General features: G+C 47.4%; 1 protein-coding gene and 1 long non-coding RNA gene across 9 annotated transcripts; one reads left to right on the top strand and one right to left on the bottom strand.

Annotated features, from left to right (window-relative positions):
• Positions 1–767: 767 nt before the first annotated feature.
• PDP1 (pyruvate dehydrogenase phosphatase catalytic subunit 1) lies at positions 768–8,211 on the bottom strand. Of its 4 annotated transcripts, none has more exons than XM_040546471.1 (3): positions 8,083–8,165; positions 7,706–7,740; positions 768–4,772 (listed from the first exon to the last, which is right to left on the bottom strand). In XM_040546471.1, exons 2-3 carry the CDS (start codon positions 7,734–7,736, stop codon positions 3,121–3,123), a joined length of 1,683 nt encoding a protein of 560 aa, XP_040402405.1. In that variant the 5' UTR covers positions 7,737–7,740; positions 8,083–8,165; the 3' UTR covers positions 768–3,120. The 4 variants fall into 4 exon arrangements, with proteins under 4 accessions (XP_040402405.1, XP_040402404.1, XP_040402406.1 ...); XM_040546470.1 differs by lacking the exon at positions 8,083–8,165 and adding an exon at positions 4,950–5,181 and having other exon boundaries at positions 7,706–7,728; XM_040546472.1 differs by lacking the exon at positions 7,706–7,740 and having other exon boundaries at positions 8,083–8,211.
• A 10,686-nt stretch (positions 8,212–18,897) lies between these two features.
• LOC121064651 lies at positions 18,898–27,649 on the top strand. Of its 5 annotated transcripts, none has more exons than XR_005816600.1 (5): positions 18,898–19,310; positions 20,886–21,025; positions 22,384–22,649; positions 22,993–23,151; positions 23,400–27,649. It is a non-coding gene; the product is annotated as an uncharacterized LOC121064651 (long non-coding RNA). The 5 variants fall into 5 exon arrangements; XR_005816602.1 differs by having other exon boundaries at positions 22,993–23,627; positions 24,015–27,649; XR_005816603.1 differs by having other exon boundaries at positions 22,993–23,637; positions 24,015–27,649.

The following is a 27,649-nucleotide window of genomic DNA, read 5'->3' as shown; positions in this document are numbered from 1 at the left end:
TCCCCCTTACCTTGGATTTTTACTGTAAAATGGTTCTGGTCACATATTCATCTAGAACCATTTAAAGATATTGGCTTAAAGGTGAACTTGAAGGCTTGTGTTGACTGTCAAAATTCAGCCATCCTTCTGGGTTAAGCCATATACTTGCAGCTGTGAAACTTGTATTTGTATAAAAAGCATTTGCTGCATCCTCCTTCCATGTAACATACCAATACTCCCTGCAGTGCAACAGGCTTGGTGAATGACCAAACGTTGCATGTCCTCCGCCTGTGGTGTAAGAGCTGCTCCTTTTTAGCTCACCATCAAGTCATTGTGATTTTGACCTGCATGTATTACAGATCATTTGCTGATGAAACGCTGCTCTGTATAGGGTACAGTCCACAACTTATGTTGTTGCCTCGAGTTTCTGTGCACTGCTGAAGCCTGCTTTGTCTGCAGCAACCCCACGTCCCTTCCCGAGGGAATAGTGAGGGAAAGAGAATGCTCAGGAGGTACCAACAGAGGATTTAAGCTCTAACTTAAGCTCGACTGCCAGCAGGCGGCAGCACCAGCACACCTGATGTAGGGTACAAGCCTCTGTGGCATTTGGAAGCTTTGAAGTCCAGTTCCCAGCCTGCTTCCATTTATGCTTTGCGTTGTTGAGCCATCTGGTCTATTCCAGAACTGTGACTGCACAACAGAACACACTCTTGAAACGAAGAGAGCTCCGTGAGCTCCACCCCTGGCAGAGCCACTACTGCATTCTATATCAAGCCAATACACAGGGATTTCTGCATAATTGATCATTTTATTGTAATCTATTAAAAGACATTTGTTCAGATCACCTGTTCAGCAGGCAGCTACGCTGTTTCTGTTCACTGCATACATACTGAGCAAGTCTCCAAGCAATACATAAATACTATTCTGTCTGACCCCATACATATGCATCTTTACTACAAAAAGCAGCTTTTCCTCAAAAGTTGTGTACATGGGACCAATATTCATTTCTTCTGGCCATGACTTGTACCAAATCCATATCAAGAATCATAGGTTAAATACATCAACACAAGTAATAGAGCTTTAACAGTAAAAAAAAGTAAGAAAGTTAAATACTGTAACAGCTTAGATACATACTGCATTTGAACACTAGAAGAACATGAAGTCTACTGACCTAGCTAAAGACAGGCACCAAAACACAACATACAGAAGCAATGTCAACAGCCAGTACTTGTCTAGGCATTTTAGAGTTCCCCTTTTCCCTTCAAATAAAGAAGGGCTGTTCACATCTTGGATGCAGACTGAAGATATCATTAACCTTACAGCAAAGTTGATCCTGGTATTTTCAGGCTGGGTAAAGAAAGGCATATTAAAGCTGCAGGCCACTAAGTACACACAGCACTCACGAGTTTGAGGAGTCAGTGTTTACTATAGCACAGGTTCGTTGTTCAAGCTAAGTGTACCCTATGTAACTGTAGGCTTAGCTGGAAATATTTGCATTCAGTGGAAAGTGCCACATTACTCAACTAACCAAACTAAGCTGGGCTTTTTTTTTGTTTGTGTTTCTTTTTCAATTGGCAATGAAGGCTTAAGGAAGTTAATTTAACTGGAACACCTCTGTGAAATCAAATATGCTGACCTATGATTGATCTAGAGTTTCTCCAGAACACATGAATCAAGTTACAAGTGTTCTCTCCATCACCAAGGAGTGGTGTTTTAGCCAGCATCTCAATTTTTAAATTAAGGGCAGCTTAAGAGGAATCTGTACCATGTAACATAGCTAAAACAGACGCAATGACGACCTTTTAGTTGTCAGTCCCTACTTTGTACAGTTACGAGCCCAACAACTTGAGGCACACGAGTTTAGTCCAGGACAATGCTTTTTAGGTTCAAATTCAACCACTACAAGCCAAACAGACCCGTTTAAGAGACTGCCATGTGGTAACATTCTGGACTGTAAGAACATGCATACACCAGCTGTCCAGAGAACCAGAGCTGCTAATAAAGCTGTGAGAAAAAAGCCACTAAACATACACATGCATGCCAGTTAGTTTCCCAACTAAAACCCTATGTACAAGCCACACTTCACTTTTTGTAATTTGTAGTTTTTAAATCTGACATTCTTACAAATATGTGTTCAAGTGCAAGACATCGATTATGTGACCACTTGAAACAGCCAAAGTAAAAATGAGTGCAAATTACAAAGCCACAATGAGGTTAGTAATGATTGCCTGATCTTTTCAGGTGAAGGTTTATCTTACTAGATAAGTAACACCAGACAGGGTGGAGTACATGAAGGACATGACCTTTAGGAAAGCCAACACAGTCTTGACTAGCAACAGACTTTTTGAGGAGTCTGAAAGTTTCTTCATCCTGAGGTCCTCCACAAAGTTACTTGATATCTTAACTGCATGTTGTAATGTATTATTGCCCTACAAGTTGTGCAGAAACCCACAAGCCAAGAAGCTATTGATGCACAGACATTTAGAAGTCACTGCGTATAAAGATATGATTAAACTAGAACAGAATCTCAAGTATTGATTATGGCTTAGACCTGCATTGAAAATCAACACAGACAAAATATCCTTAAGCAAATGACGTCGTCTATATGAGAGTGAGATAACTTTGTTACATTGAAGACCTACTCGGTTAAAGTCATCCTCCTACTTAGAGGAAAAGGTTGTCGATATATTCACAAATAACCACACCTACTCAGCAAGAATTAGCCCTGTAAGAATTCAACAATGTTCCTTGTTACTCATCTTTTAAGACAGTGATATTTACAGATGTTAACAGGCTTTGCTTCTTGAACAGCCAGATGTTTGGTAGTTAATTCTTAATCCTCCCTTCCCTCCCTCATGCAACTCTGCCAAATTCAAGACATTGTTCTAGCAGCATTCATGAAATCAATAGTGCAAAGTTATTACAAAAACCTCTTTTCCCAAACTGTGACTTCCTCTTAAGTTATGTTAGGTCAATAGCACTCCCCCTCTATCTAGAGCTCCATGGGAAGGCAGGAACAATAGATTATGTTGAATCTAGCAAGCAACGAGTTTGCTCACTTATTGAGTTTGTCTGTTTTTCCATCTGCTGCTCGTACTGGCCATTGTTACAGCTTTGGTAACCAGTTCACTAGATGAAAATTCACAGTTCCTCATTTTGACATGCACCTATAACATGCGAGTTGAACTGCACCACGATAATCGTAATGTCATCCCTATACATTCGAGCCAGCTCTTCTGGAAGACTAAGCATCTTGGACAGCCGCTCGTGATCCACAGTGCCAAACTCGTTATTGCCCACTGCGTGACGGATCAGGTGAGTCGCTGCGTTCTGATCTTCAAATACTGAAGAGATCCTCGCTCTTCTTTCTGTTAAGAGACCATGCATCTGTCCCAGAGTTACCTTATAACCACCGACAGCTATGGGCTGCTGATGGTGAACCCCAGTGAGGTACTCCCCTACGATTCTAGCCACATCTTGCCTGTGCATAGTCTCCCACAGCCCATCTGTAGCCAAAACCAGGAACTTATCCTGCGGCCTTAATTTGTGATGGATGATTTCTGGCTCAGCTGTGAGGTAAGGGGGAGTGTGATAATTTGGAGGAATAAACTTGGTGTATTCATTGTCATTCAGCTGATCCGGGCCCGACTCAACCACTCTCTTCTGTAGTTCAATACTCCACTTAAACTTCACATCGCCAAAAGCTCTGAAAGGCATCAGCAGGCCCAGGAGACGGTCTTGTTTCACAAGACTCTTCTCTTCAGACTTCGGATGCTCTGTTTTCACCCGTTCCACTTCGCGTTCGTTTTGTGCGTTGTGGTCGTAGGAGAGATTAACTGCAGACCAAGAGCCATCTTCTTCCTGAACCCCGAGCATTGCCCTGCTGTCACCTGTGTTTGCCACATGCAAGTCAACACCATCTACGTGGGCCACACAGGCAGTTGCACCAGAAAACGCTACTCGCAGGACTAGGTAGTTGAGAAAAGAATTTGGATCTCCTACTTGAGCTTCCAGAGAAATATCATTATCGAGCCTCTTAAAAGCATTAATTAAAGCTTCTTTCACATCAGTAGTCTCTCCGCTATTGAGATCAATCAGCTCCTGCCAGTAAGTCCTCAGACTATTGAAGTAAAGCTTGGAAGCTTCTTTGCTGAAGTAATCGTTGGGATGCTTGTGCCACTGCAAAATAGGCAACAGAGCTCTACCGCTTTCCACAGCGTTTTCTATTTCAAGTAAAGTCTCATGAGGTAACAAAGAGACAGCAATGTAGTAGAACAGTCTCTCACTGACAGCTTGAGCACAAGCACAGCCTGCGTGGCCATCAAACACACCCAGAAGCATCCCTCGTGTCTGTAAGCAAGTGGCAGCACTTCTCCGGTCTTCGATTGGAGCATTAGCAGGCAACTGGTTGCTATCAAAGCCAAGGACAGAACTCACATTCTTGCCGTCAAACTCTGGGACTTTAAAACTGTATTCGTTTGCCTTCAGGATGCTGTTGACCTGTGGAGGAGTGAGGTAAAATCTCTGTGGTGTAGAAGCATAATCCCTCGCATGAATAAAATGATTAAAGTTCTCCTTTGGCCTATAAAGTGCTGCAAATCTCTTCTGAGGCGCATATCTGAAGTGACCGTGAGCGAAATGAGAGGAAAAGCAACACAGATGTTTATGGTGGCAGTAACAAACAGTACTGCATATTCTGCTAATCTCACAGTTACGAATCAATGGGAACAGATGAGTTGGCGCTGGCATGGCATCAGACAGCAATGGCAGCCTGGAGCTTCGGACTGGAATTGCTGAAATACAAGAAAACAACTGTGCTTAGGGGGACAGCTAACAGATTTTTCCCCAGAAGTCTGTGTTAAGACTTTTACAGCCCCTAAACAAAGTTGCTTATAATATGAAATAAACAGAAGAGGAAGAAGTGCTTGTTCACACAGCGCTGGGCTATAACAAAATAAGCTGCATCATACCTAGAAGCTCAGCATAGATGCGGTAGCTCTTACAGCCACTCAAATAGCAGTAAGAAAGTGACAGCGATCCAGACAGACAACGCAGCTCCATATAAAACTTCAGGCAACAATTAGCACACAGCAACGCAACAGAGCAGCGCCATGCTCCACGAGGCTTCTATGGAGGTTTGGTTTCCTGCTGATCCTGAAATCCCAGCTTGACAGAGCCGGATGTGGCACAGGAAGATGCAGTCTTTGTGAGACTGAAGAGATAACACGTAACACTAAGTTTCAAGAAACAGCATCCAGATGACAACCAGCACTAAGATGAAGATGCTTTGGATGATAAAAAGCAAGCAGCAGACAGCAGACCTATTTTAGGCAAAGAGAAGCCAATAGCAAGTTTTGTTCCTTCTCCCCCCTTTCACATGCAAAACTGTCACACTTGCATAACATCATGGTGTGTGTATATATACAAAGCAGCCACAGGAGTCTAGGCAATAAATTTCTAGTTTGTCAGATAAAAATATAAGTGGTAGAAAACGTACATCTGCTACTAACTGCTGATCTACCTCAGTTTTAGGATTATAAATTGCTTAAAAAAAAAGCTAGTCAGTTGAAAGACTACAAACAACCTGTGTTTTCTTCCATCACTAGAACAGAGCCACGCACACTAACCCAAAGCTAGATCAGTGCTACAGTAAAGTAACTAAATTTAGTGCCCAAGAAAAACACTAATACTTTTGCCATACGTAAGTTTCCCTAATAATTTTTCATTCCTCTGGAAAAAACTGATTGTAACATCACATTCCTTGTCCCCATTTCCATACCCAATCACAACATTAGCACAAGCACTTTTTAAACCTCTTATTCATTATGCTTCATTCTCAGGTAGTGTTTTACAGTGTGAAACTTGAAAAAAATCCAGTGGGAAAAGAGCAGAATTGCATTCTTTTATGCAAAGTGGACACAGTTAATGGCAATTCACTTTTCTCCTTCCATCTTTTATGATCCAGTTTCTTTATGATTAAGTTTCAGCATAACTGCTTCTTCTAAAAAAAGAATTAGAGTTCTTATACAAGGCTTCTGCAGCCCTAAGTGTTGTTGTTAGGCACTAGTCTCTCACCTACTCTCTGCTTCCCATTGATCAGAATTCTGTGGTAGTCTATCAGCTGAGAAGTATCTAGAATAAACACATGAACACACCCCATTCTCTGTGTTGGAAGAGAAGGAAGCAAGCAGTGCTCTTCTCTGCAAGCCTGCCTCTTCTCCTTAGGAGCAGACCCTGTTGCTTTCAGCATTTTACATATTTTGTGACTGAGAAAAGTAAAATTCGTGTTTTACCATTCCACTGGCTTTCTCACATTGTATCTTCATTCCCTGAGGAAGCGCTTGTCAATCTGAACTTGCATTAACAAAAATTTTTTGTCCACTGACCTCTCCCAGGTCTCCTACTGACAGCTACGACGCCTGAACAGGCCAATTTTCTGTGGTTCAGCTACCAGGGAGAGCTTCGGTCATAGTCCTGTGGACCCCGGCCAGCTGCCCATATACTCGGTAGCAGTGCACTGGCTTAAACTTCCAGGCTTAAGCTAAATTTATGCTAGCCTTTGGCTTCCCAGAAAATGTCTTTCTCCAGCCCAGACTTCATATGCACACGGTATGACAGAAGTGAACTGCAACTCCAAATATAGATTTTAAAGTCTATTACTGCCTTCTAATTATACAGGAGCTATTTTGGGTAACAGTTATGTATATTTCTTCACATGACATTTAAAAGCAACAACTTTGATTACAGAATGGGATCCTCAGCATTCTACATACGTGTCAGGTCTACAGCAGCACCTTGGATCTCACGCTGGTCTCCTGCTAGACTCCTACTGAGGCGAGCTCCCCCGGCTGCTATGTATTTGAGCTCAGTGCTGACCCATACACGGTCTACAGCTGTTCCGATAGCTCTGCTGTTGACCCATGATGAAGCAAAATTATAAACGTACTGCTGGCCCTGCAGTGCCACTAGAAGTTATTTTGCTTCTTTTCTATCCTTGGTTTTTTATCAAATGTTTAGTGAAACCTATGAGGATGCATGAAGAAAATAGCCTCTAATTTTCCACTGCTTGTATCTCTCACAATGAATCCATGCCAGTTTTTACAAATCTGCTTTGTGTGCCTGATTTCAGACCCAGCTGATCAAGTCAGAGAAATTCCAAGTCTACCAACATCAACTGAAACTATTCCAAGTCTCTCCCATTTAACCCTGCAACATGGATGCCCAAAACAAAAGCACACTGCAGCTGGCCCTGAAGTACTTAAAGACCTCAAGTTGATGACGATGATTGGACAAAAGGAAAAGATATGAAGTAGAAATTTTACTATCCAACCAAGATTTGTCAAGTGATTGGTATCAAGACAGTGTTTAAAGCCTCTTCAGGCCCAGAGCTGGGTACAAATACTACTTCCCAGGCCACAGACACAGTAAATAATGAGCCAGATGGTCAGTTTATGGGTTTTGTAATACTATACTGATAGAACAGAAGTATATTACTCCCTTCCTTTAACAAGGGCTTACTACAACTGTCCTACAAAGGCCACTTCATGCTGCTCTGCCAGGCTCCTCCAAAACACCTCCTTAACCACGCTGTCAGAGACTTGACCTGAAGGCTGCTGGAGAGGAGGGGAGAAGGAACGAGGCAGGCTCGGCGCGGCCAGGAGCCTGCTGCCGGCCGGGCTGAGCCCTGGGGACCCCCAACCCCCCCCCACCGGTGCGAGATACATACCGATCCGCCTGGGCCCGGGGCACACACACATTCTCCTGTCACAACAAGAAGCCGCCAACATCCACAAAGCAGAAGCCCGGGGCGGGGGGGGGGGAGAGGGAGGGAAGGAAGGTGGAGAAAAGAGGGCGAAGAAGCAAAGGCGGAGAGGTTGTTAGAGAAGACGGAGCGCCCCGGGGGGACGCCGGGAGGGAGGCACAGCACACACGCAGCCGCTCCGCGGACGCACCGAGCCGCCGCCGCCGCCGCCCGCTCCCCCGGGGCGGGGCAGGGCAGGGCCCGCCGGCCACCGCTACCCCCCCAGGTTAACACGGCCGCCCCCCTCGCCTCCCCCCAGCCCTTCCTTCCCCCCGCTCCGCGCCGCCGCAGACCTGGCTCACCTGGCTCCTTCCCGGACGGCTGGAGCCGGGAAGCCGCCGCAGGAACCGCCCCTCGCACACCCACACACGCCGCCGCCACCGCCTCACTGCCGGGGCTGCCGCGCCTTGCGCCGCTTTATATAGGCTGCGCGGCCCGCGGCGCGCCCACCCATTGGCTGCCGCGGAGGGCAAGGGGGAGCACGTGACGCGGAGGCTCGGCGGCCGCTGGGCGCGCGGGTGGAGGGAGGGGGGGAGGGGACGTTGCGCGCGCGCGCCGAGCGCAGGGGCGCGAAGGCGGTGGCGGCGAAGCCACGCCCACTGCCCCCCCCCCGTGAGGGAGGGGGAGGCTGCTGGGGGGGGGGGACTATGGCTGAGGCGATTGCTGAGGCGGTGCCCGTGGGGGCTGCCCCTGCTCCTGACCTCGGTTCTTTCCGGAGCTTTTTCTTCTCACCATCTGTGGTGGAGGCTCTGTGCCCGGCCTCCTGCTGGCCTGTGGTGCCCAGCCGAGGAGCTGCAGGGAAAGGCGTGGTGGCTTCCTCCTGGGTCAGGAGGCAGAGCTCTGTCATTGCTAACCGTTAATAAAGCTGAAAGCTGGGGCGTTGTTAAAAGCTTCCGCGTGGCGTGCTGATTTTTGAGTCCAAAGTGACTTTAAAAGAGGGAAATGTGCTCTTTTGTCCCTACCTTGAAATGCTCCTGAGGTGCCTTCGCAGACACAAAGCCTGTTAATGCTGCAGGAGGCTGCCAAAGCCCATGGTGCAACATTGGGGGTTTCTGCTTCACATTTGTGCCTCGGTGTTTCAGTGACACCAGCCCCATCTCTGGGAATATCAGTTTTTTGGCAGCTGCTGCCAGCGAGGAACGGCCTGAAGGCAGCAGCTGTGGGGCAGGAGCAGCCCTTGCCCAAAGGAGCAGCGCCCATCGTGCTGACCAAGGAAACAGGCAGCAAGAGTGGCAGCCTTCCCATCCTTCCTCCCCCCACTCTGTTAGATACAATCCTGTCCCCGTTCCACATCTCCAGAGCAACAGTGAGGTTTTTTTGAGATGCTTTGAGCCAGCCTGGATTCTCTGCATACATTTTTCAAAAGCAAGAACAGCATAAATTCAGCAATGTTTAGATTTCCCTGAGCATCTCTGTTTATAGGTGCGTGTGCCCTCATGCCTCTAATTCTAGGGTGGCCAGGATGCCTGCTCTGCTGTGCTGTGCGGTGTTGGCAGCAGATGTGCAGCTACCTGTGAAGTGTTGCAATAAGCATTCCTTTAACAGCTGTAATGAAACCTTAATTTTGACTATATTTTCATTTTTATCCAACTTTGGTAGGTTGTTTACAGATGTATACAGAAATGAGGAGAGGAAACAGGAAAATCTCTGTGTGTATTGCCCAAAAGACTCAAGATATCTAATTAGGATATAAAAGAGTTCTGCCTGGTGACCCTGTATATGAAAACCAGCTGGGAAGGTATGATGCCATCCTTGAATATACAGGTCTTCCACAGCAGTAGCTGAAAGCACAAAATATTAAAATGACTGTTTATTGGTGTTCTGGGTAACTTTTGTGACATTTATTTATCTAAAAAAGTACACCATCATCCTCTCTTTGAAGCCCATTTTAGAATAAAAAGCAAGTTAATGGTATCTGACAGACACCATTGCACATAAAATACTTCATTAAATGGCATGGGAGATGAATAATTTACATTCTTTTTTAACGGTAGCACATGGATAGAAATAGATTGTCAGGGTGTGCTGTAACAACAACCATTTACATAATTTTCTACTTGCAGCAAGAGTGACTGTAAAGCGCCCGAGATTAGAAAGTTCCTAAAGACTACGTAAGAAGGCACAATTGAGGCATCCTCTTTCTCCATCAGAAGATAAAAGCCTGTGGGAAGACAGACCTGTGCCCGGGTCTATTTAAGTGATCGTTGTATGAGTAGATGCACAGAAATGGGTTGGGATGAAGTCACCACTGATCACCTCCTATTCCCAACTGGAAGTACGGGTTTTGTAGAGTGAATTTGTGTTTGACTTCTGGAGAAAATGTCACTGCCTATAGTTATCTACGGAGAAAAAAAATCCACAAAATAATTAGCATTTAGCAATTTTGGTCTTCAGAACATCTTGTGACCATTAATTCCATTCCCCATAATATGCTGTGAAACTGCAAGGTTAAGAGTTATGTCACCCTGCTTATCTTATTCATCCCCTTTTCTTCCTGATTTAAGGCCAGAAGAGCTACTTTTAGAGCTGGTTTTGGAGGCCGTGGCTCCTCATCTGATCGTATCCTGTTGATCCCACATATCTCCTTGACCAAAAGATAGAATTTGTATCTTAACATGGTGAGAAGAGGAGAAAATTCGGCCTTCGCATGTAAATCCTGCAAATGAAAGCTGAAATGCTAAAACTTGGCTGACATTTTGGTCCTCAACTGATACGAGCGAGCTGGCGTGCCAGAAGCTGCGTGTTGCAGTCTGACTGGAAAGTTAGGTTTGCTTTTTCCTCACCTTGGTGCTGCCAAGACCTTTCTGTGCACTTTGAGTCGACCGATCGCTTTGCTGATTTTAAAGAAAACGTGTGAATAAAAACACGCGGCTGCGCGTTTTGACATTCGCATCGGGTACTCGTGGAAAAGCAACTGCTCGCAGATACTTCAGAATACGTGAAGTCTCCCTGTTTCTCTGGATGCAGGGTTTATCGGCGGAGTGCGACGGCACACATCCGTTCCTGTCTGCTGTATCTGCTGCCAGCAGTGGTAATTCTGCGCTGCAGCCGATAGACAGCCATGCATTATCACTGCAGCTGAAGTGCTGCAGTAGTTACCCTCAGGCTTTCTCCGTAAGCTTTCCAGAGAGACTGCATTACAGATCATTGCAATAGGGTTTTGTTTTAAATCGAGTGTTTGTAATAGCCTTCTAGTTTAAACAAGTTTTTGTGCCTCATGTATAAATATTGTATCGGTTCAGTTGTACTGAAAGCCGGTTCAGGACTACAGGGTAATACCTCGATTGATTTTATAGCCCTTGACTGCTTAACGTTTTAACAATGTCTTTGCACACAGTGTTTCAGAAATGCCATTGTGCTGCTGTGCCTAGTGAAAAGAGCAGTCGCCTGTAAAACCTGTCTCAAAATTGTATGCACAGATCAAACACTTCCACCTGGCATGCTGGCCAGGAGCATTAAAAAATAAATAAAAATAGAAGAGTCATACAAGTTTGGAAAGCCAAAAGAAAAGGGGAAAACAAGGCGGAGAAACATGGCATGTACTGAATAAATAAGAAGGAAAGGACAAGACTAAACTAATCTTGTCACCTTTCCTGAAAGCACCACAGAAGCAATGACAGCAATGTAAGTCTGTTCCAATCATTTATTTTTAGCAGAAATCAGAAGCATTACGTGGCAAAAATAAATGTGTCATTAGAGCTCGAAGCAGACAGCATACCTGCAGACAGTGATGGCCTGTGATCTTCATTCAGACTGCTTCAAAGAAAGGTTTTGGCTGCGCGTTTATGTATTCTGCTGCCCTCTCAGGGAGCGTTTGCTGCGTACGGTGCATCTGTCCTCCTTCCACGCAGCTGGATGCGGCAAATGTTTCTGAAGTTTTACGGTACACCCTACAAAAGGTGACTTTTTAAAAACGTCTCTTAAGTGAACCAGCAGCACTGAGCCACCTAGTACAGGAGGTTCGTCTCGGATGATTCCTTTCTGCCCGCTGCCTGTTCCGAAATAGGCAAGGGGAGGCCAGTGGGGAATCCCAGAGGCAACTTTTGTCAGGGCGAATTTTGCCATCGCTGTGGGACCCAAGGATGGTTCCACTTATTTTGTCTCCCTGGAGGCTCTTTGTATCTTAACGCCCTGTTCCTTTCCAAAATGAAGCAGTTGAGATCCAGCATCCCAGAACCAGGATAATCTAGGACAGGACCTCTGGAGGTCCCACAGCCCAGCTCCCTGCTCAGAGCACGGCCACCTTCACAGCTCAGTGAGGCTGTCCAGGGCCTCGGCCAGGCCGGTTCTGAACACCTCTGAGGACTGAGACTCTCCAGCCTGCCTGAGCCCCAGTTCCCATGCTTCACTACTTGCTTTGTGAAGAATTTTTTCCTTAAACAGGCTTTTTCTTGCTCAGCTTGTGTCTGTGCCTGTTGCCCTTCAGGACTTCCTTGCACCATCCTATCATATTCCACAGATCTCATTAGCAGATAATTAAATACATTTTCTTGCACTTTATAGGAGCTGTGCTCTAGCTTACGCACTTCATCTGGGTAGATCTTTCAGGATTTGGTATCCAATTTGAGGAATTGTGGTGGTTTTACCTTGCTAGGCAGCCGAACTCCACCACAACCACTCTCTGCTGCAGGGAAAGTTAACTCCATCCCAGCCAGACCCAGTACAGGAATAAAGCATTCTGCTAACTTGCTGAAGTAAAGGAGATACTGTACCGAAATGTCAGTGGAAAAGACTCTTTGGCAAGCTTCAGAAATGACACTTATGACATTATCAGTGCCTGTTCTATGTGGAAACAATTTCGGGCTATCAGGAGGTTGGCTTCAACAATCTTGGCTCTGAAGGGGCTGATCCCTTCTCCAGCTGTTGCTCTTGGTGTGCATTTCTTAAATTTGTTACAGGCATTTCAAAAGGTAACTGCATTTGCAGTTGTGGTGGCTGATGTGTAAAAGATTCAGAAGGCTCCAGGGGAAGTAGTGGAGATGCAAGTTGGGAGGGGAGAGGAATCTGCCTGAATTTTTCCAGACGGAAACAGTTGAAATATCCTTTACCTAATACTGCTGGGACAATGATATCCCGGTTTCATTTTACCATACATGATACTCCTGAAATTAAAGATTTTTCAGAGATTGGTAACTGAACGTGGTCTTGCTTCTGTATTTGAGATCGCCGTAGTAAGGAGACGGAAAGCCGGCAGACAGTCTGTGCAAACAGCTGTCTGACTGAGATCTCGCCAGGCAAATATGAATGCTAAAGAGCAGCAATTTCCCCAGCAATGAGGAAAAGCAATCAGTTCCAGTGGGTGCTATCTTCTTGGCACGAGGGCGTACTTTGGAGAGGGAAGTAGTGATGGAAATGAAAGAAAACTGGAAATTTAGGTTTAGAACCAGGAATGGACTCTGACCTAACCTCTTAGATGTCTTAGGGCCCAGAGGGAGATCAGTCCAAGGAGGACTAACAGCCAAAAGTGACTTCCTGTTCACTCCTATTTACTTTCCTGCAGTTTATTCTTGCCTAAACACTGGAAAAATAAGACCCAGCTCTATCCTTTGGGGTTCAAAATTTGTATGTGATGCAAAAATGTAAGTGTTTGTTATTTTTTCGTTAGAAGAAAGATGAGTTAGGGTACTGTTTTCCTTGGTTAATAAACAGAATTAATATCTCAAGTGAACCCACCTACATAAATATTTACTCTTTGCTTTATACTGTATGTTTAGGTTATATTTTTAAACAACAAACCAAAAATGTATTTGTTTTGTCCTCCTACCTTCAGCCTGGCTTGTCTGCCTGTCCTCAGACAGTGGGCTTCGCAAAACAAGGAAAATACTCTCCTGTTGGCCTTTGAAAGGATTAGCTTCGGTCTAGACACAGACAAATGACCAAGAATGTGGTCTAACTAATATAAACATTTTAAAATATCTGAAATCTTAAGGCCAGATCCAGTGAATTATTTTGTTCTTCCAGGTTGAGTGCCCTAAGCAGAAGGTCACGGGGCCCCGGCTGCTGTCTCTGAGCCAAGACGTGGTGGATTCCTGTGTGTCGGGCACCAGTCGTCGGTGCAGGGGTAGGGATTACCCTCACCTCAGCTGACCGGACACTTAGGGTGCTCTCCTGGAAAAGCAGGTGCTGTGGACACAAGGTGAAAATTAGACCAGTGTTTTCCAGTTACAGGGAATAAGCTTTTGCCACTGGGCTCCTCGCACAGTGAGATAGGAACCAGAGGAAGGAACAACAGCATGTCTTAGGAGACAAGTCAAGCTCTGTTACGGTGTTGAGGAACTGGAGGAACTGACACTGAGGAACTGACACCTCCCTCTGAGAGATCCTGTGGATCTCAACAGTACAAAGCTACGCTCCTGAGCCAGGCTTTTCGCTGCAAGATAAATCTTGACTGTGACCATTTCCACCAGGCCTGCTTTAGGAGTGCCTTTCTTGTCCTCGGGAGTTTTTACGTCATTTAGGAATCCCGGCTCTGGTTTTGCCATAGGTTGGCACCTGGGTGCCTTCCTCGGCTCTGGATTCCAGCCCGGTGCTGGATTTAGCTTGCAAGTCCAAATAATCTGCATATTCAGCTGCACGGATCAATGATGCCCCGATGGCGGGGGTCAGGGAGGTGGTGCAAAATCACAGATTTCCCCACAGGTGGACTCTGCCTGCGAGGACCCTTCAGAAAGATCCAGGAGCGACAGAAGGACATTCAGTAAGCGTAAGGTGACTGCTACCCGGCATGTTTTCAAGAACTCACAGCATGTGTTTCTTGCAGATGATTTTGGGCCTGCAAGTTAGCAATCCAGGCACCTTACTCTTTCCCCGGGGTCATTTTACTCAATGTGTTTCAGATGTCCTGGAGCACGTCCAGATTGCAAGCTATGTGTTTTAAAGCAGGATTTTGAGAGGAGGGATTATTTCTCTCTCCTACTAGCTCCGATACGAAACGGTGGGGCTAAACACCAGCGACATCAGGGGATTTCTTTAAAACTTCTTTGAGCTGTGGCTGCATCTCTGAAGCCCACAGCTTTGTATGACCGCAGAGGTTTGTTCGATTTGGCTGGATGTTATATAATCAGCCTTTTATTTTCCTTTTGCTTGTGCTCATGCTATGTAGGCTGCCTTCTTAAATTTCAGCACCCCTAAGGCGGCCTGAGTCATGTGTACGAGGCTCTTTTTTGCACGGTTGTGTAAGTTAGTGAGTTGCAAAGGTCATGGGAATGAGTTATTTAAAAACTGAAACATGCTGGGCTCTATCCAGCTTAGAATAGATGAGCTCAGAAAGGCATTTACGTTTTAAATTACAGCATTGGTTATCAGGCACTGATTGCCTTCAAGTCAGTATTTCTATTTCCTTATCAAGCTGCAGTATCACAGTGCTCCCGTTTCTTTTAAATGCATTGCTGATGTGATTATGCATCCACACGTGAGACAACGAATTAAGTATTTACTCTCAATCTTCAGAAAACAAACTCATTCACAGACATTGCCATCATAGGCACCGCCTTAAGGCTCATTCATTTTCAGCGCTCACAAGAATTAATCTCCCTTACTGCTGGAAAACAGTCGAAGTGCCCACTTGAGTGCTTTGTTCTGCCCAGTGGACGCCCCGCTGACGGCGACAAATGGTCGCTGTGCTCCTGTGTGATCTGCTTTAGTCACAGCGCTGCTGGTCAGGTAGAAGGAGGAGAACATTAGCAGTGGAGGTCTTTAGGGCAGGTCCTTGTGTTTCTGTTCCCGCTGTGGTCTGGCAGCCTGAAGCCATCCGGCTGCGCCCACATGCAAAGGAAGGCTCTTTCTTGCTTCCTCCTTCACGTCCCCTCCCCTGGCTCTCCAAATCGCCACCCCTGCAAGAGTGCTAATCCCGTGGCTGGCCATGCTTTAAAGTGGAAGTGCTCTGAAGCGCCCAAAGAGCATTTTCCAACTCCGATCATTTCACACAGAGCAGTCCAGGGGGCAGCTCCACAGCCTGCTCGGCGGGCAGAATGGGGCGGGTGGCAGCCTCCGGCAGAAGGGAAGAGCATGCAGCAGGGCCAGGGAGCAGCAGCTAACACAGAGTCATGCCCTGGGAGTGCTGGTTGGTTTGGGTTTTTCTTTTTTCTTTCCATTAGGCTATGCAACTATCCCAACATCATTTTGGCCATTTGCAAAATCCCACATGTGCAGCTGTAATTCCATTTTCATGTAGCAAAATGCAATCAACATGTGATCACATCAACTCTTACTGAAAATAGCAAGAGAAATTTATGGGGTGAGGTAAGATACATTGTGTTGGTTCAGCTTGAGGAAGCAGCTAAATGGCTCCTTGATTATTAAAAAAAAAAAAAAAAAAACAAAGAAAAAAACACAAAACAACAGAACAGTACAACCCAGCACCCAAAATATTGCACCTGTATCACAATGTAAGGCAACAGGACACCCCATGAATCTGTAGAGTCACAAATATGCATGTAAGGAAAAAAAATAGTAAAAATAAATAAATAATAAATAAATAATACATAATAAATGAAGGGTAGAAATGCAAAGGGCGCAGTAAAGTGAGTTCAGGGGCATGACACTGAAAATGACAGAAAAAGAGAACACTAGGGCAAAGGGCTTCCTGGAAAAGGCTTCACAGGTAGGCTCTTGCTGTTTGCCCGCGTGTTTTTTGCTGTGTTCAGAAAAAACAGGAACTTTGTACGTGTCTTGTTAAATCAAGGAATTGTATAAAGAGTAGTGCTCGAGTCTGCTGTGGCGTAACCAGTACCAGGGTCGTGACTCGGTGTGACTGCTGGGATCAAACAGGAAAAAAAAAATCTCAGATTTTCCTAGATTCAAGCGTTACTGTTCTGTATTTGCTTGTATCAGCGGGTAGAATATATGACTGAAAGGTTTCTGTCTTTCTTATATATTAATAATGGAGGCATGTCTTTCCCAGAGCCATAAAGAAAAGCCTTGGGTTAGCCTGGCAAGCACTGCGTGAAGCTGCCATCACCTGGAAATTGGCAGCCAACTCGCCTTCCTCCAGAGCAGAGCTATAAAACCAAGCAAGAGCTCTGCAAAAAGAACGCCTGTTCGCTTCCCTAACGTCGCTGTTACCCTCTTGAACTACCTCGGGTCGAGCAGCCCGAAGACGGCATGTTCTGCGGGCAGCTGGCTCCTGGCAGGCACTCGGCGCAGCTGCGAGCGGGACGCGCGGTGCCAAACATGAGTCTGTAATTTCTGCTGCTCTCCGGTTGTCAGCTTTCTGAGGACGCCGTTCAGTCATTTCCCCGGGGAGGACAAAGGGTGCCCGGCAGACCTAATGATGCTTGCCGTGTGGGAGGTTGGTGCAGGGCACCCTTAGGAAAAGGAGCGCAGCTCGTTCAACGTGACAGCAATGACATGGATGCAACGATACTGATGCCAGACAGCCCTCGGAGACCCCGCAGCCTTTGTCAAAGCAGGAGGTGTTTTCTCCCGACTTACTTTGCTCAGCCGTGAAATGAGAGAGCAAACGCCCCTCGGGAGAAATGAGGAGTGTGTTGGTTTTCGTTAACTTTTAATTTGAAGCCCACGTAGCAGAATGAAGGCGCTGCAGCAGCCTGGAAGGGGGATCTGAATGCCCTGTTGAATCAGAGAGAATTCCTTCCCTCTCCCTGGAAAGTACACATGAAAAAGGTGCTTTGTTCAGAGACACAGCGCTGGCAAAGAGGCTTCTCCGCCTCGAGCAGCGGCAGCAGCTCTAGAGAGTCATTTGGGGCCGCAGCCACATTCCCAGGGCTGTAGGAAAGGTCAGCGCCTTGTGTCCTTCACCTATGTGGGGCCTTGAGTAGCAAATCCGCGCCGCCGGCAGCTCTGAAGCGCTTCCAGCTTGTGATATATTCGGGCCCCATGCGCACGCACGGTGCGCTCCCCGTGCCCAGCCTGTGCTCAGAGGCACGGGACCTGCTGCCCAGCGCTGGGCTCCAGCACTCGCTGCGGCAGGGCTCACGCCCAGACATTCCGGCCGTGGCAGGAAAGAGAAGTTTACAAACGCTGCCAGGTCTTCCTCCAAAAAAAATAAATAAATAAATAAAAAATAAGTCTGGGTTTAAGTACTTAAGGATGAGCTACGGGCACAGACCTACCTCCTGGTCTCAAATCCCTGCGTGCTGGTAGCCAGCAGTGCCAGCCCGTTTTGAGCAGGGATTTTGCACATAAAACAAGGAAAACTCAATTAAGGGGAAAAGGACTACAGCACGACTGAATCCACGCTGCAGGGTCGTTCCTTAAAGCCACGTTTACAGCACTCACAGTGCCAGACCCTCAGGTTTTCAGGGTCTTGGCGTGCCTGCAACAATCACAGCGGTGCCAGGCGCCTTGCTACCTCATCTTTTGCGTCCCTGCTGTTGCTCTGCTCTCTCATGCTGTGGAGGAGGAGGTTCGGTGATAAGAGTCCTGCCAGAAATCTGCCCGTCCCTGTGACCTAGAAATTCCTTCTTTCTCACTTCCAAGCACCACTAACCAATTTTGTGGGGCTACCTCTGGTTAAGAGACTGTCACTGTGCATTGCTGTAGTGGATGTCAAAGCATCTGGGGCATTCTTCCTCTTCTTTTGACCACCATTAAATGGCAAGTGAAAGCACATTCACTAGCTGCCTCAAACCAGACAGCTACATCAAATATATAAAGAGGAAGGGTTTGGTTTTGGTTTTGGAAACTTGCTGGTTTTCTTTCTTTTGCTTTATCCTGTCAGCTACAGCCACTTTCTGCACCAGCTGCCTGCAGCTGTACAAAACCTCTCTCCTCGGAGAGCCCACCCTAATGCAAACACTTCCTGAACAGAGGTTCGCATAAATAGTTTCTGATCCCAGTTTTCCCCCTCCTCTCTCCTCGGAGAGGGGGCTCCCATCACCTGCTGGATTCGGGATCCTTTCCAAAACGGTTCTTGCTGGGAGCTGCCCCCGCAGCCGAGGAGCAGGGCAGGCTGGGCTGCAGCTGGGTCCCTCACTTCTGCCGTGGGCACTCCGCTTTAAAAACACAGTTTTGGCATAAATGGGAAGGAAAAAAGCCACGGTATGAAGCAGAACAAAGCGATCGGGCTGCATGAAGTGCCAGGGAGCAGCCGGCGAGAGAAGTGCCCTCCTGGCAGCCCAGAGCATCAGAGAGGTTGGATGCGGGGAGGAAACGTCAGGGTATCGATCCATGACTTCTCTCTTGTTTTGTTTTCTGTTAATAGCACACTGCTCCCGTACCCGAGCTCACGCATGGGGAGCAGCCGGAGACCGTGACACCGCAGCGGCTGAGGCTGCTGACGCCAGCGAAGGTGGGAGGCAAAAACGTGAGCGAGAGGGGAACTTGGCTCAGGGCCACCCCTCCACTTTGTACGATCGAGGAAATCTAAAATCCTCACTGCTGGTGACAGTGCCAGCTTTTAACGCTAGCTGCACCAGCACGGCGTATTCAACTATGTTAATATTTAATTTTGGAATTCATCTATTTTTTTTTTTCCCTTTGTGCATCATCCTGAAATGTATCTCCCCTAACGTCTGCCTGTTCGGTGAGGACATTTACCTGCAGCCAACATGAGCAGGGGAATGCAGAGGTAATGTCAAGTGATTTATGCAGACGTAAACTTCTTGCAAAGTTTAATTTTTGTAAAAGTTCACGTCTTTGCAACATTTGCAAGCCAATGTTGTAGATGATTTATTCCGGCTTGCCAAGTGCACCATCTTTCTATACTCCCAGTTAAACACTGTGAATGAAGGTTGCCGTGGTTACAGCTGGGTTCAGAAATTGGCTTTATTATATTGTAATTCTCGTTTCTTATCTCGCTCCTCTCGCTCAGATACAATGAAAGACACATTGCCATTTCTGTAATTAACCACGATATGAAAGCTTTTGCTCATTTAGCAATGCTTGAGCAAACGTGTGAGGGGGGACGTTTTTCATTCTCATTTTCACCAGGACCAGTGAACTGCGTGATGTTTGCTGCACCCAGCCTGCATAAATTTGGTGCATAAATTCTTCTTATTTCCCGAAAGTTAGTTTGGTATTTTCATTTGTTGCAAAAATATAAACCATAAAGCAAACAAGAACACCCACGACTTCCTTTTATAAAGGATATACTGCGTGTGAAGACCCGCATTGTATTAGCATTTATTTTGACTGGAAAAAAAAAAAAAAAGAGGTTAGGGTGACTGAAGATGGCGGCTGCTAAGAAGGAATTGTCAAGGACTTCACGTCGTACCTACTGAGAAGGAAACGGCTCCTCTAGACGAGACATGGTACGGTATCTTCCGACTGTCAGAACCGTTCACCTCCAGGAGCTGCTTGCTGTTTGCATCAGGAGTGACACACGAATAATCGGTACCGATTCGGGAGCTTTTTCAGGCTCCTGGGTCACTGCAAAGCAGATTTTGCGAGCCGGGTCACACCGCCCCGCAGGCGAGGGCTTGACGCGCCTGGGTCTGTGCCCTGGTAATCAAGGTAATCAAGGAATGCTAGGGAAAATAGGATGGCACATCAGGACAAGATATATGTGACATCAGAAGGCATCTCGTAACCCCTGCTGTAGGCACCAAGCCTCAGTGGTGGAGAGCTGGAAACCATTTTTTCTCGTTGCGTTGGATGTTGCTTGCTTGGCGACTTGCTTCTGCCTGGAGAGGAGTGTGAGGGCTGCTGGGCTGGGGCCATGGGTCTGCCTCTCCTCCTGGCTCTGCTCTGTCCCCCAGCCGTGCCTTTTGAGCTTAAAGATGTGTGCTGCTTTGGGATTTGTTAAAGAATCAGCATCTCTTACTTAAAACAGTAGCGAGAATAAATATGCCTTGTTTTCCATTCACTGCAGCCAGGGACCACCATGTGAGGGGGAAGCAGGACCTTCCTGTGAAGATTTTTATTGATTTTCTTTTCCCCAGATGGCAATAAGGCATGAGCTTACCTTACAAAAGGGATCCACTGGCCATTTGGGACAAACCACCATAACCCAACGGGAACAGGATTTTGTCTCGAAGCGGCTGAACAAGATATGCAATACAAAACTGGCACAACACTAAGACCAGCATTTACCGTGCTTTAATTTTACATGAGAGCTCTCAGAGCTTAAACGCATGTCACAGAGTGGACGTCAGGAATACGTATTTTGTACCCACCGTGCCATAAATCTTTCGTTTGCTCGCAGCCCGTGAGCTGTGGAGGAGGCACATGCTTGGCTGAGCACTGCTGCTGACGGGGGTCTGTGCAAGGATGCTCTGGGCTGCGCCGTGCGGTGAGTCACTGGAGTAGGACGGCACAAAAGCTCATTTCCCTGCTTACTCAGAGGTAAAATATTTCTGGAATCGAGCCTGGTTTGTGTTAGGAATATTAAGGATGTTTTTTTTTTTTTTTTTTTTTTTTTTTTTTTCTGATAAAGTTCCTTTTTTAAAAAAAAGAGTGAGAGAGATCATTGGTTCAGTTAGCACTGAATTCTTTCAGAAAGCCTGCAGCCGAGTTTTCCTTTGCAAATCAGTTTTCATGGCTCCGTCTGAAACACGCCTCGGAACAGCACTGGCAGATTCTGTGCCGAGCACAGAGCGCTGCATTTCCTCTTTGATCTCTGCTTTGTATTTAATACCACATGGCGAACTGGACTGAGCCCTCATCTGAAACACGGACCGTAGGAAATCTGTGATTTTTCAAGCCTTGATGGAGTAATTAGAAGATGAAAAGCCGTACGATAAAAAAAATAAAATAAAAGAATAAATGCATGTTTAGCTCATTCAAAGCTCTTCAAGTTCCACTAAATAATGAGTGGAATTTAAACCATTTTTTAATTAAAACCCAAGTAGTGGAAATAATTTTCCTGTAGTGAAAATCTAATGAGGCTAAGAGTGAGGTAACACTGGAACTAGAGGTCCAATACCTAAAGGGGGCTACAGGAAAGCTGGGGAGGGACTCTGTCAGGGGGTGTAGGGATAGGGCAAGGGGGAATGGCTTTAAACTAAAAGAGGGGAGATTTAGATCAGGTAGGAAGAAATTATTTGCTCAGAGGGTGGTGAGGCCCTGGCACAGGCTGCCCAGAGAAGCTGTGGGTGCCCCATCCCTGGAGGTGCTCAAGGCCAGGCTGGATGGGGCTTTGGGCAACCTGGTCTGGTGGGAGGTGTCCCTGCCCATGGCAGGGGGGTGGGACTGGGTGGGCTTTAAGGTCCCTTCCAACCCAAACCATTCTGTGATTCTATGAAATATGGCAAAAGCAAAAAGAGGTCAAAGAGAAAGAGGTGAAAGACTGCTCAGTTGTGTCTCTAAGTTCAGTAAACCCATGTCCATCAGGGTGGGAAAAAGATGAGACATTCCACAGACCATAACCCCTTGGTAGGCACCAAGCCTCATTGGTGGCAATAGGAAAACATTTTTCCCTCCAAATCCCTCATGTTTCCTCATGTTCCCTTGTCATTGCCTGTGTTGCTCCCTCCTTTTACTTTCTGCAGGCAAAAGAAATGAGATGTATTTAATATATTTAATGCCTTTCCTCAAACGCAGCCAGAGCTGTGGGGCACCTCCTCTGCTCTCAGCGCGGGGTCTGCCACCCTTTGCTTGTCTGATGCTAAACCAGTGCTCTGGAGGAATGTGTGGGCATCTGATGTGGATGTTAATGAGGAATTCAGCTCCGTGCTCATAACTAAGTGCACTCTTAACGGCAGGTAATCAACCAGAAACAGCAGCGGAAGCTCTTCACAGGGAGGTTATAAGCGTGCGTCTTGCCCCTTGGGCGCTGGGAAGTGTTTCTGTCGGAGCTAGGTAACTGCAATCCTGCAAAATGCCTCTGAATGAAAAGGAGAGCTACCAAGCCCCAGTGCTTTCCTTGCCCAGCGGTGGAAGGGTGGGTGGGTTTGGTCCAACTTCAAAATGGGAGTTTGGATAAACACCTAGACGTGTATGAGACCTGAATGGAAAACCTGGGCTTGAGGTCAGTTATTTCAGGTTTGGTGTTCCTGTAAACCTCTTTTTTTCCCCATTAACTTCCTTTTTTGTTATCCATGCCCTCTTCAATATGCCCAGGCTCCTTTTTCCCTTGGGGGTGGGCATGGAAACCCACATGTCCTCGGAGTGAGATGGTGTCCTGTGGGATGCCCGACTCCATCTGGCACTGCAGGGAGCCAAGCCCTATTTCCTGGTAGGCATTTCCAGCATCCCCAGCTCTGGAAAATGGAGTCTGGAATATTAGGAATCCCCCAGACACATAGATGTGGCTCCCCTGCAGTTCAACGAGATGGTTTCTGAAAAAAAAATCTGTTTTTTGCTTTTCTCAGAAGTCCATTAGGAACCGCTCAGCTGGTTCGAAGCACTCTGCTTTTGATGAAGTGGCATTTCCTGATGAAAACCTGTTGTTTTGATGGAAAATTTCCCTCCAGCTGCAGGACACACCTCGCTGCCCGGCAGGGCTGCAATCACCGGCGTCAGGAGGACAGGTGAGCAAGGAGGCCCGCTCAGCCCTCACCGGCCGTCAGGTCCAAAAATTCCCCCTGAAACAGGTCAGGACCAGTGAGAAGCAGGATGAGGTGCCGGCAGATCATCCTCCTCCCTCCTTCCCATCTCCCTCAGCTGGCTGCTCTTCTCTGCCTGTTGACACAACGGGGCTAGGCAGGGCTCCTGTCTCCCTGAGCAGCTTCCAACTTGTTTATTGACAATGACAAAAGCGCATTTTTACTTCTGTCAGCAGGGACAATGCGGCTGTAAACGAGCAGGCTGCTTCGCCTCATGCGTTATCAGCAGAACTGCCAGCTAAGCACTAATTCCTGAGCCCTTTTCTGGCTGATTCTCAGCAATGATGTATGGAGCAGAGCAGCAAAACAAGTTGCCTATTTCCATTTTGCTGTGCTGGTGGTTAGAAAAAAAAATGACTTTAACCACTGAAGTGATTATACTGCAGAAAGAGGGGATGCAGGTGCGTGCAGGTGAGCGTGCGGCCCCAACATACCACTTCATGGATGTATATTTCTGATCAGGATTGATATAAAATAACTGGGGGGTTGGTAATATCTAACTGTTTTGACATAATTCAGACTTTCTGACTAAATCTGGTAAGATGTAGATATCAGTAATAAGGAGCTGAGGGCAGGGGGGTTATTTGTGTGTTTCTCCATCTAACAGTAAATGTATATAAAATATATGTATAAGAATACAATATAGCACATTTAACGCAGATTATTGTAAGCCTAGCATTGTAAGAATAACATTAGCTTGAGATTGTTCCAGAAAGATTGTTTTTGATTAGCTTCATCACCATGCTTTCTGCACTGGAAACATCAGCTCTGCTGCTTTGTTCCTTTAGCCTCCTCCCTTGGCACCGAGGGAGGGAAGGAAAGCAGTGGGGTGACATTGCCGGCTTCACAAAAGGACATGAGAGTGACACAAGAATAAGACACGCCAAAGACACAGCATGGAGTGGGCTGAACCAAATAAACATAAGCAAATTTGTAACAAGTAAAACAGAGAATATTTAAGGTCACTTACTGGCAGGGGGAGGTTTAAGCAACACATTTTTTTTAACCCGATCTTTTGCAGCTTTTAATATACTTTTTCATTGTCTGTTTTCTGGCCACACAGACGTCTGTGTTATTGTTCACTTTTACCTTTCTCTCTAGTATCAGGTCCTGTTACAGGCTTCTTGTTTTGAAACCCTTTTAAGGAATTAATGCAGAGATTGTCACAGGCAGAAATGGGAGCCATGCTCTTTGGCTTCTGCCTCACAATCATCCTTCAGCAGCCAGCAGTGACAGCATCTGGTGTGCAGGGGTTGGATGGGACGGTCAGAGGATGCCACAGCTCTGTTCTTTTTGAAGAAGCTCGTGTTTTTGTTAGCTCACATTGACCAAGATGTTGCAGCTTGTGCTCAGCCTCTGAGAAAATGCTGGATGCGGCTCATGAAACAAGGCAGCCTGCAGCTGACGTGGCCGTGCAGAGCACAAAGCACTGATCTCTTGCGATAAAGCTCCTGACACGAGATAGCACAGCCCTCCACACCATCAGCTTCAAACGGCAGCAGGGGACTTGTGCTCAGCCTCAGCACTGAGCCCAGCTGGCAGCGCTGGAGTCGCCTCTGGGGAGGCAGAATTTGAGCCAGGGCTGGTCCTGGTGCTGCTGCTCTTTGAGCAAGAGCACGCTGCACAGACTGGCTCCGACCAGCGGTCTGCAAGCACTTGGCAGAGGCTTTCTGCCAAAAAGGAGTATAACATAGCCACCTTTCTCACCAGTCACCCCCAACTCCCCGTGCTGTGGTCGCACCATGTGAGTTAAGCTGCCACACGGATGCCTTCGGCCCTCAGGCCAGGTATTTTCAGAAAACAGCAGCAAACTTCATCCAGGGGCACTCCTCCTGTGTTCCTGGGCGTTTTCGCCCTCCTCCGCCCAGCAGCAGCAGCAGCAGCAGCAGCTGTACAGGGGGAGTTTTCTGCTGGATCGGCAGAGCCGCTGCACAACATCTTTGATCCAAATGCGCCGTGTCAGTGCCAAAAATGCCTTTTCGGAGGCGGGTCAGGGGGTGCGGCGGTGCTGCTGGGATTGTGCTTGGAGCAGCAGCTGGAGGGGGGGGAGGGCTGCCAGAAACACCCTTCCTCAGCCAGCGCCCATGGTTTGTAGAAATGGGTCCTTTGTGCCGCTTTTTTACACGCTTCTAAAGATGCTGGCTGCCACAAAACCACCCCTGCCAGCTCCCTGCCACATTTTGGAAGCACAGCCCCTCATCCAGGAGCTGGGCCAGCCCCAGCTGGGCTCCAGCACTGGCTCAGCCAGGGGGAAGCGACTTCCAAAATCACTCTGTGAAGCTGCGTCTCATTTAAAGTTGCATGCCCAGGAGCAGACAGAAGAGGAATTGTCAGCTGCGTTTCGCCCTGCTGCTCCAGAGCCCTCCGGTTTCACCTCCGACGGGACAGCTCGGGTCTGAGTGTTGGCACAAGATGGGCTCCATCCTGCCTTTGTGCTGTGCCACGGACCGGCTGCTGCCTGGTTTTCCTGGTGCCCGGGGCAGGAAGGGATGGAAAGGGCTAAGTGAGAGGCCCTGTTTTCTCTCCGAGTTATGAAAGAAGTTTAAACTTTTCTTACAGGTCAGTGGCCAGACAATATTCTGAAGTCAGTTCCACTCCAGGACTGAAGAAACTGAAGAGAAGTGATTTGAAACATTCCTGTTCAAGGCTTGCTTTGAGTGCAGCTTTCATCATGCCTGTGTAAACCCGAAGGAAAATTACGTTTTATTCACTGCAGAGTTCATCGGGACCATGCGTGATGTCCACACTCACAAGTTAATCATAAAGTAAATATTTTGGGAGCAAACCATGTAGGAGCCTGTGCTACCAGGCAGCGATGGGAGTTGGCCACCAGTGGGGTTTCAGCATGGGCTTGGTGTTGTGGTGTTTTTTGACAGAAGTGCTGACAGGCACCAGCAGCCCTGGCCAAAGCAAACAAGAGGATTTTTCTTTCTCCCCTCTCCCTGAGCTAAAAGCAGTCCTTGGAGACAGAAAGCTGCAGCATCGCAAGACTTTGGACCGAGATGTGAGCTTTGGGACATTCTTATGGTTGCTTACAACCTGCCTGCAAACTCTTAAGCAATGCCTTGGGGCCACGGGGATTACGGGGCCCTGCTGGCTCTTGGGCCGATGGTCAGAAACAGGCCAGGGTAGGCCAGTAGGGTCTGCGTGTGTTCTTCGATGGGGCAAAGATTAATAAATCTCCCAATAAATACCTGTTTCCTTAAGCCCTGCTGCTGTGTGCTTGTCACGAAGACCTGGCCTCCTCGTGTCCCTCCGGCTGGTTTCGTGGCTCACCAGGAGGGCCCATGGCCGCGCGTCCTCTCGCTCTTTCCCCCATGACAGGAAGGCTCGGGAACGGCAACACCCAGGTCTGCGTGCACCTTTCTGAGGAAACACGGTAGTGCTGGATTGGGGAATCCATCTGGTGGCTCTTGGGGCCTGCAAAGCCGCTTCCCTGCCCAGCTCCACCTCAGCGGCCTCTTGCAGGCGAGGTGGGCCAGCAGGGAAAGCAGAAGCTGAGAGAGCTAAAAGCCTCGGGAAATAAAAGCCATTCCCCAGAAGGGATCAACTCCTCTCCGTTCCTATGTCGAGCTACATCTAAACTCATCTGCTTCTTAATTGCATCTTTAAGAGTCCCAGCCCTCCCCCAGTAATGATTTCTGAGGCCGCAGCATGGCCCTTAATGACAAACCAGGGCAGCAGGAGCGGGGCGTCAGGAGAGCTGAGAGCACCGCGTGGCACACGGCAAGAGAGCCTCGACTGTCTAATGGCCTCTTCTGGCTCAGCGTCTGCCAAGTGTGGGCAGTGAATATTACTGTTTCCAAGAAATGTCATCGAAGCACCGCTCTGCATTTCCTCATGGTGTCAGAAACAAGCCACTGGGGAGCAGGGCACGCTCGAAACAGCAAAAGCGGCTCAGGAAATCGCGGTTTCCTCACGGTACCGGGGGTGAGGAAGCAAAACTGCCTTGATGGCAGCCGTCAACTCGCTACACCGACGTGGGTAACGGGGATGCAGCAGCAGCACATCTCCAGCATCTTCAGCCTTCAAATGAATTCAGGGCTTTGCCTTCCAAAGAGTGTATCGCTAGGTGCTCTCATATCCACATGCAAGATGCCACGAAGGAGAAGTAACATGCAGTAGGACCAGCGTTAGTCAGGAATGAGTTTCAGCTGTGTCCAGGAAGTTGAACCGTAATCTCTGTAATCACGTCTACATGGAGGAATGTGGAGAGGGAAGGAGAGGGAAGCTTCCCTGGCCCTACGTGTTTGGGATGCAGCTGGGGGAACCTGGAGCTTCAGCAGGTTCTGCACTGGGCGCGGGTATTTCATGCCACACCTCACCTGTGCAGAGCAATCTCTTCACAGAAATACTTTCTGCGCATCGTATCGTGTGTCTGACCATGCCGTAGCATTTTCCAGTGTTTGTTAAAATTACTGCA

Source organism: Cygnus olor, chromosome 2, assembly GCF_009769625.2.
Source record: "Cygnus olor isolate bCygOlo1 chromosome 2, bCygOlo1.pri.v2, whole genome shotgun sequence".
In the NCBI taxonomy this organism is placed as follows: domain Eukaryota; kingdom Metazoa; phylum Chordata; class Aves; order Anseriformes; family Anatidae; genus Cygnus; species Cygnus olor.
The sequence above is the reverse complement of the archived record's forward strand: the minus strand, read 5'-3'. Positions and strand labels throughout refer to the sequence as shown.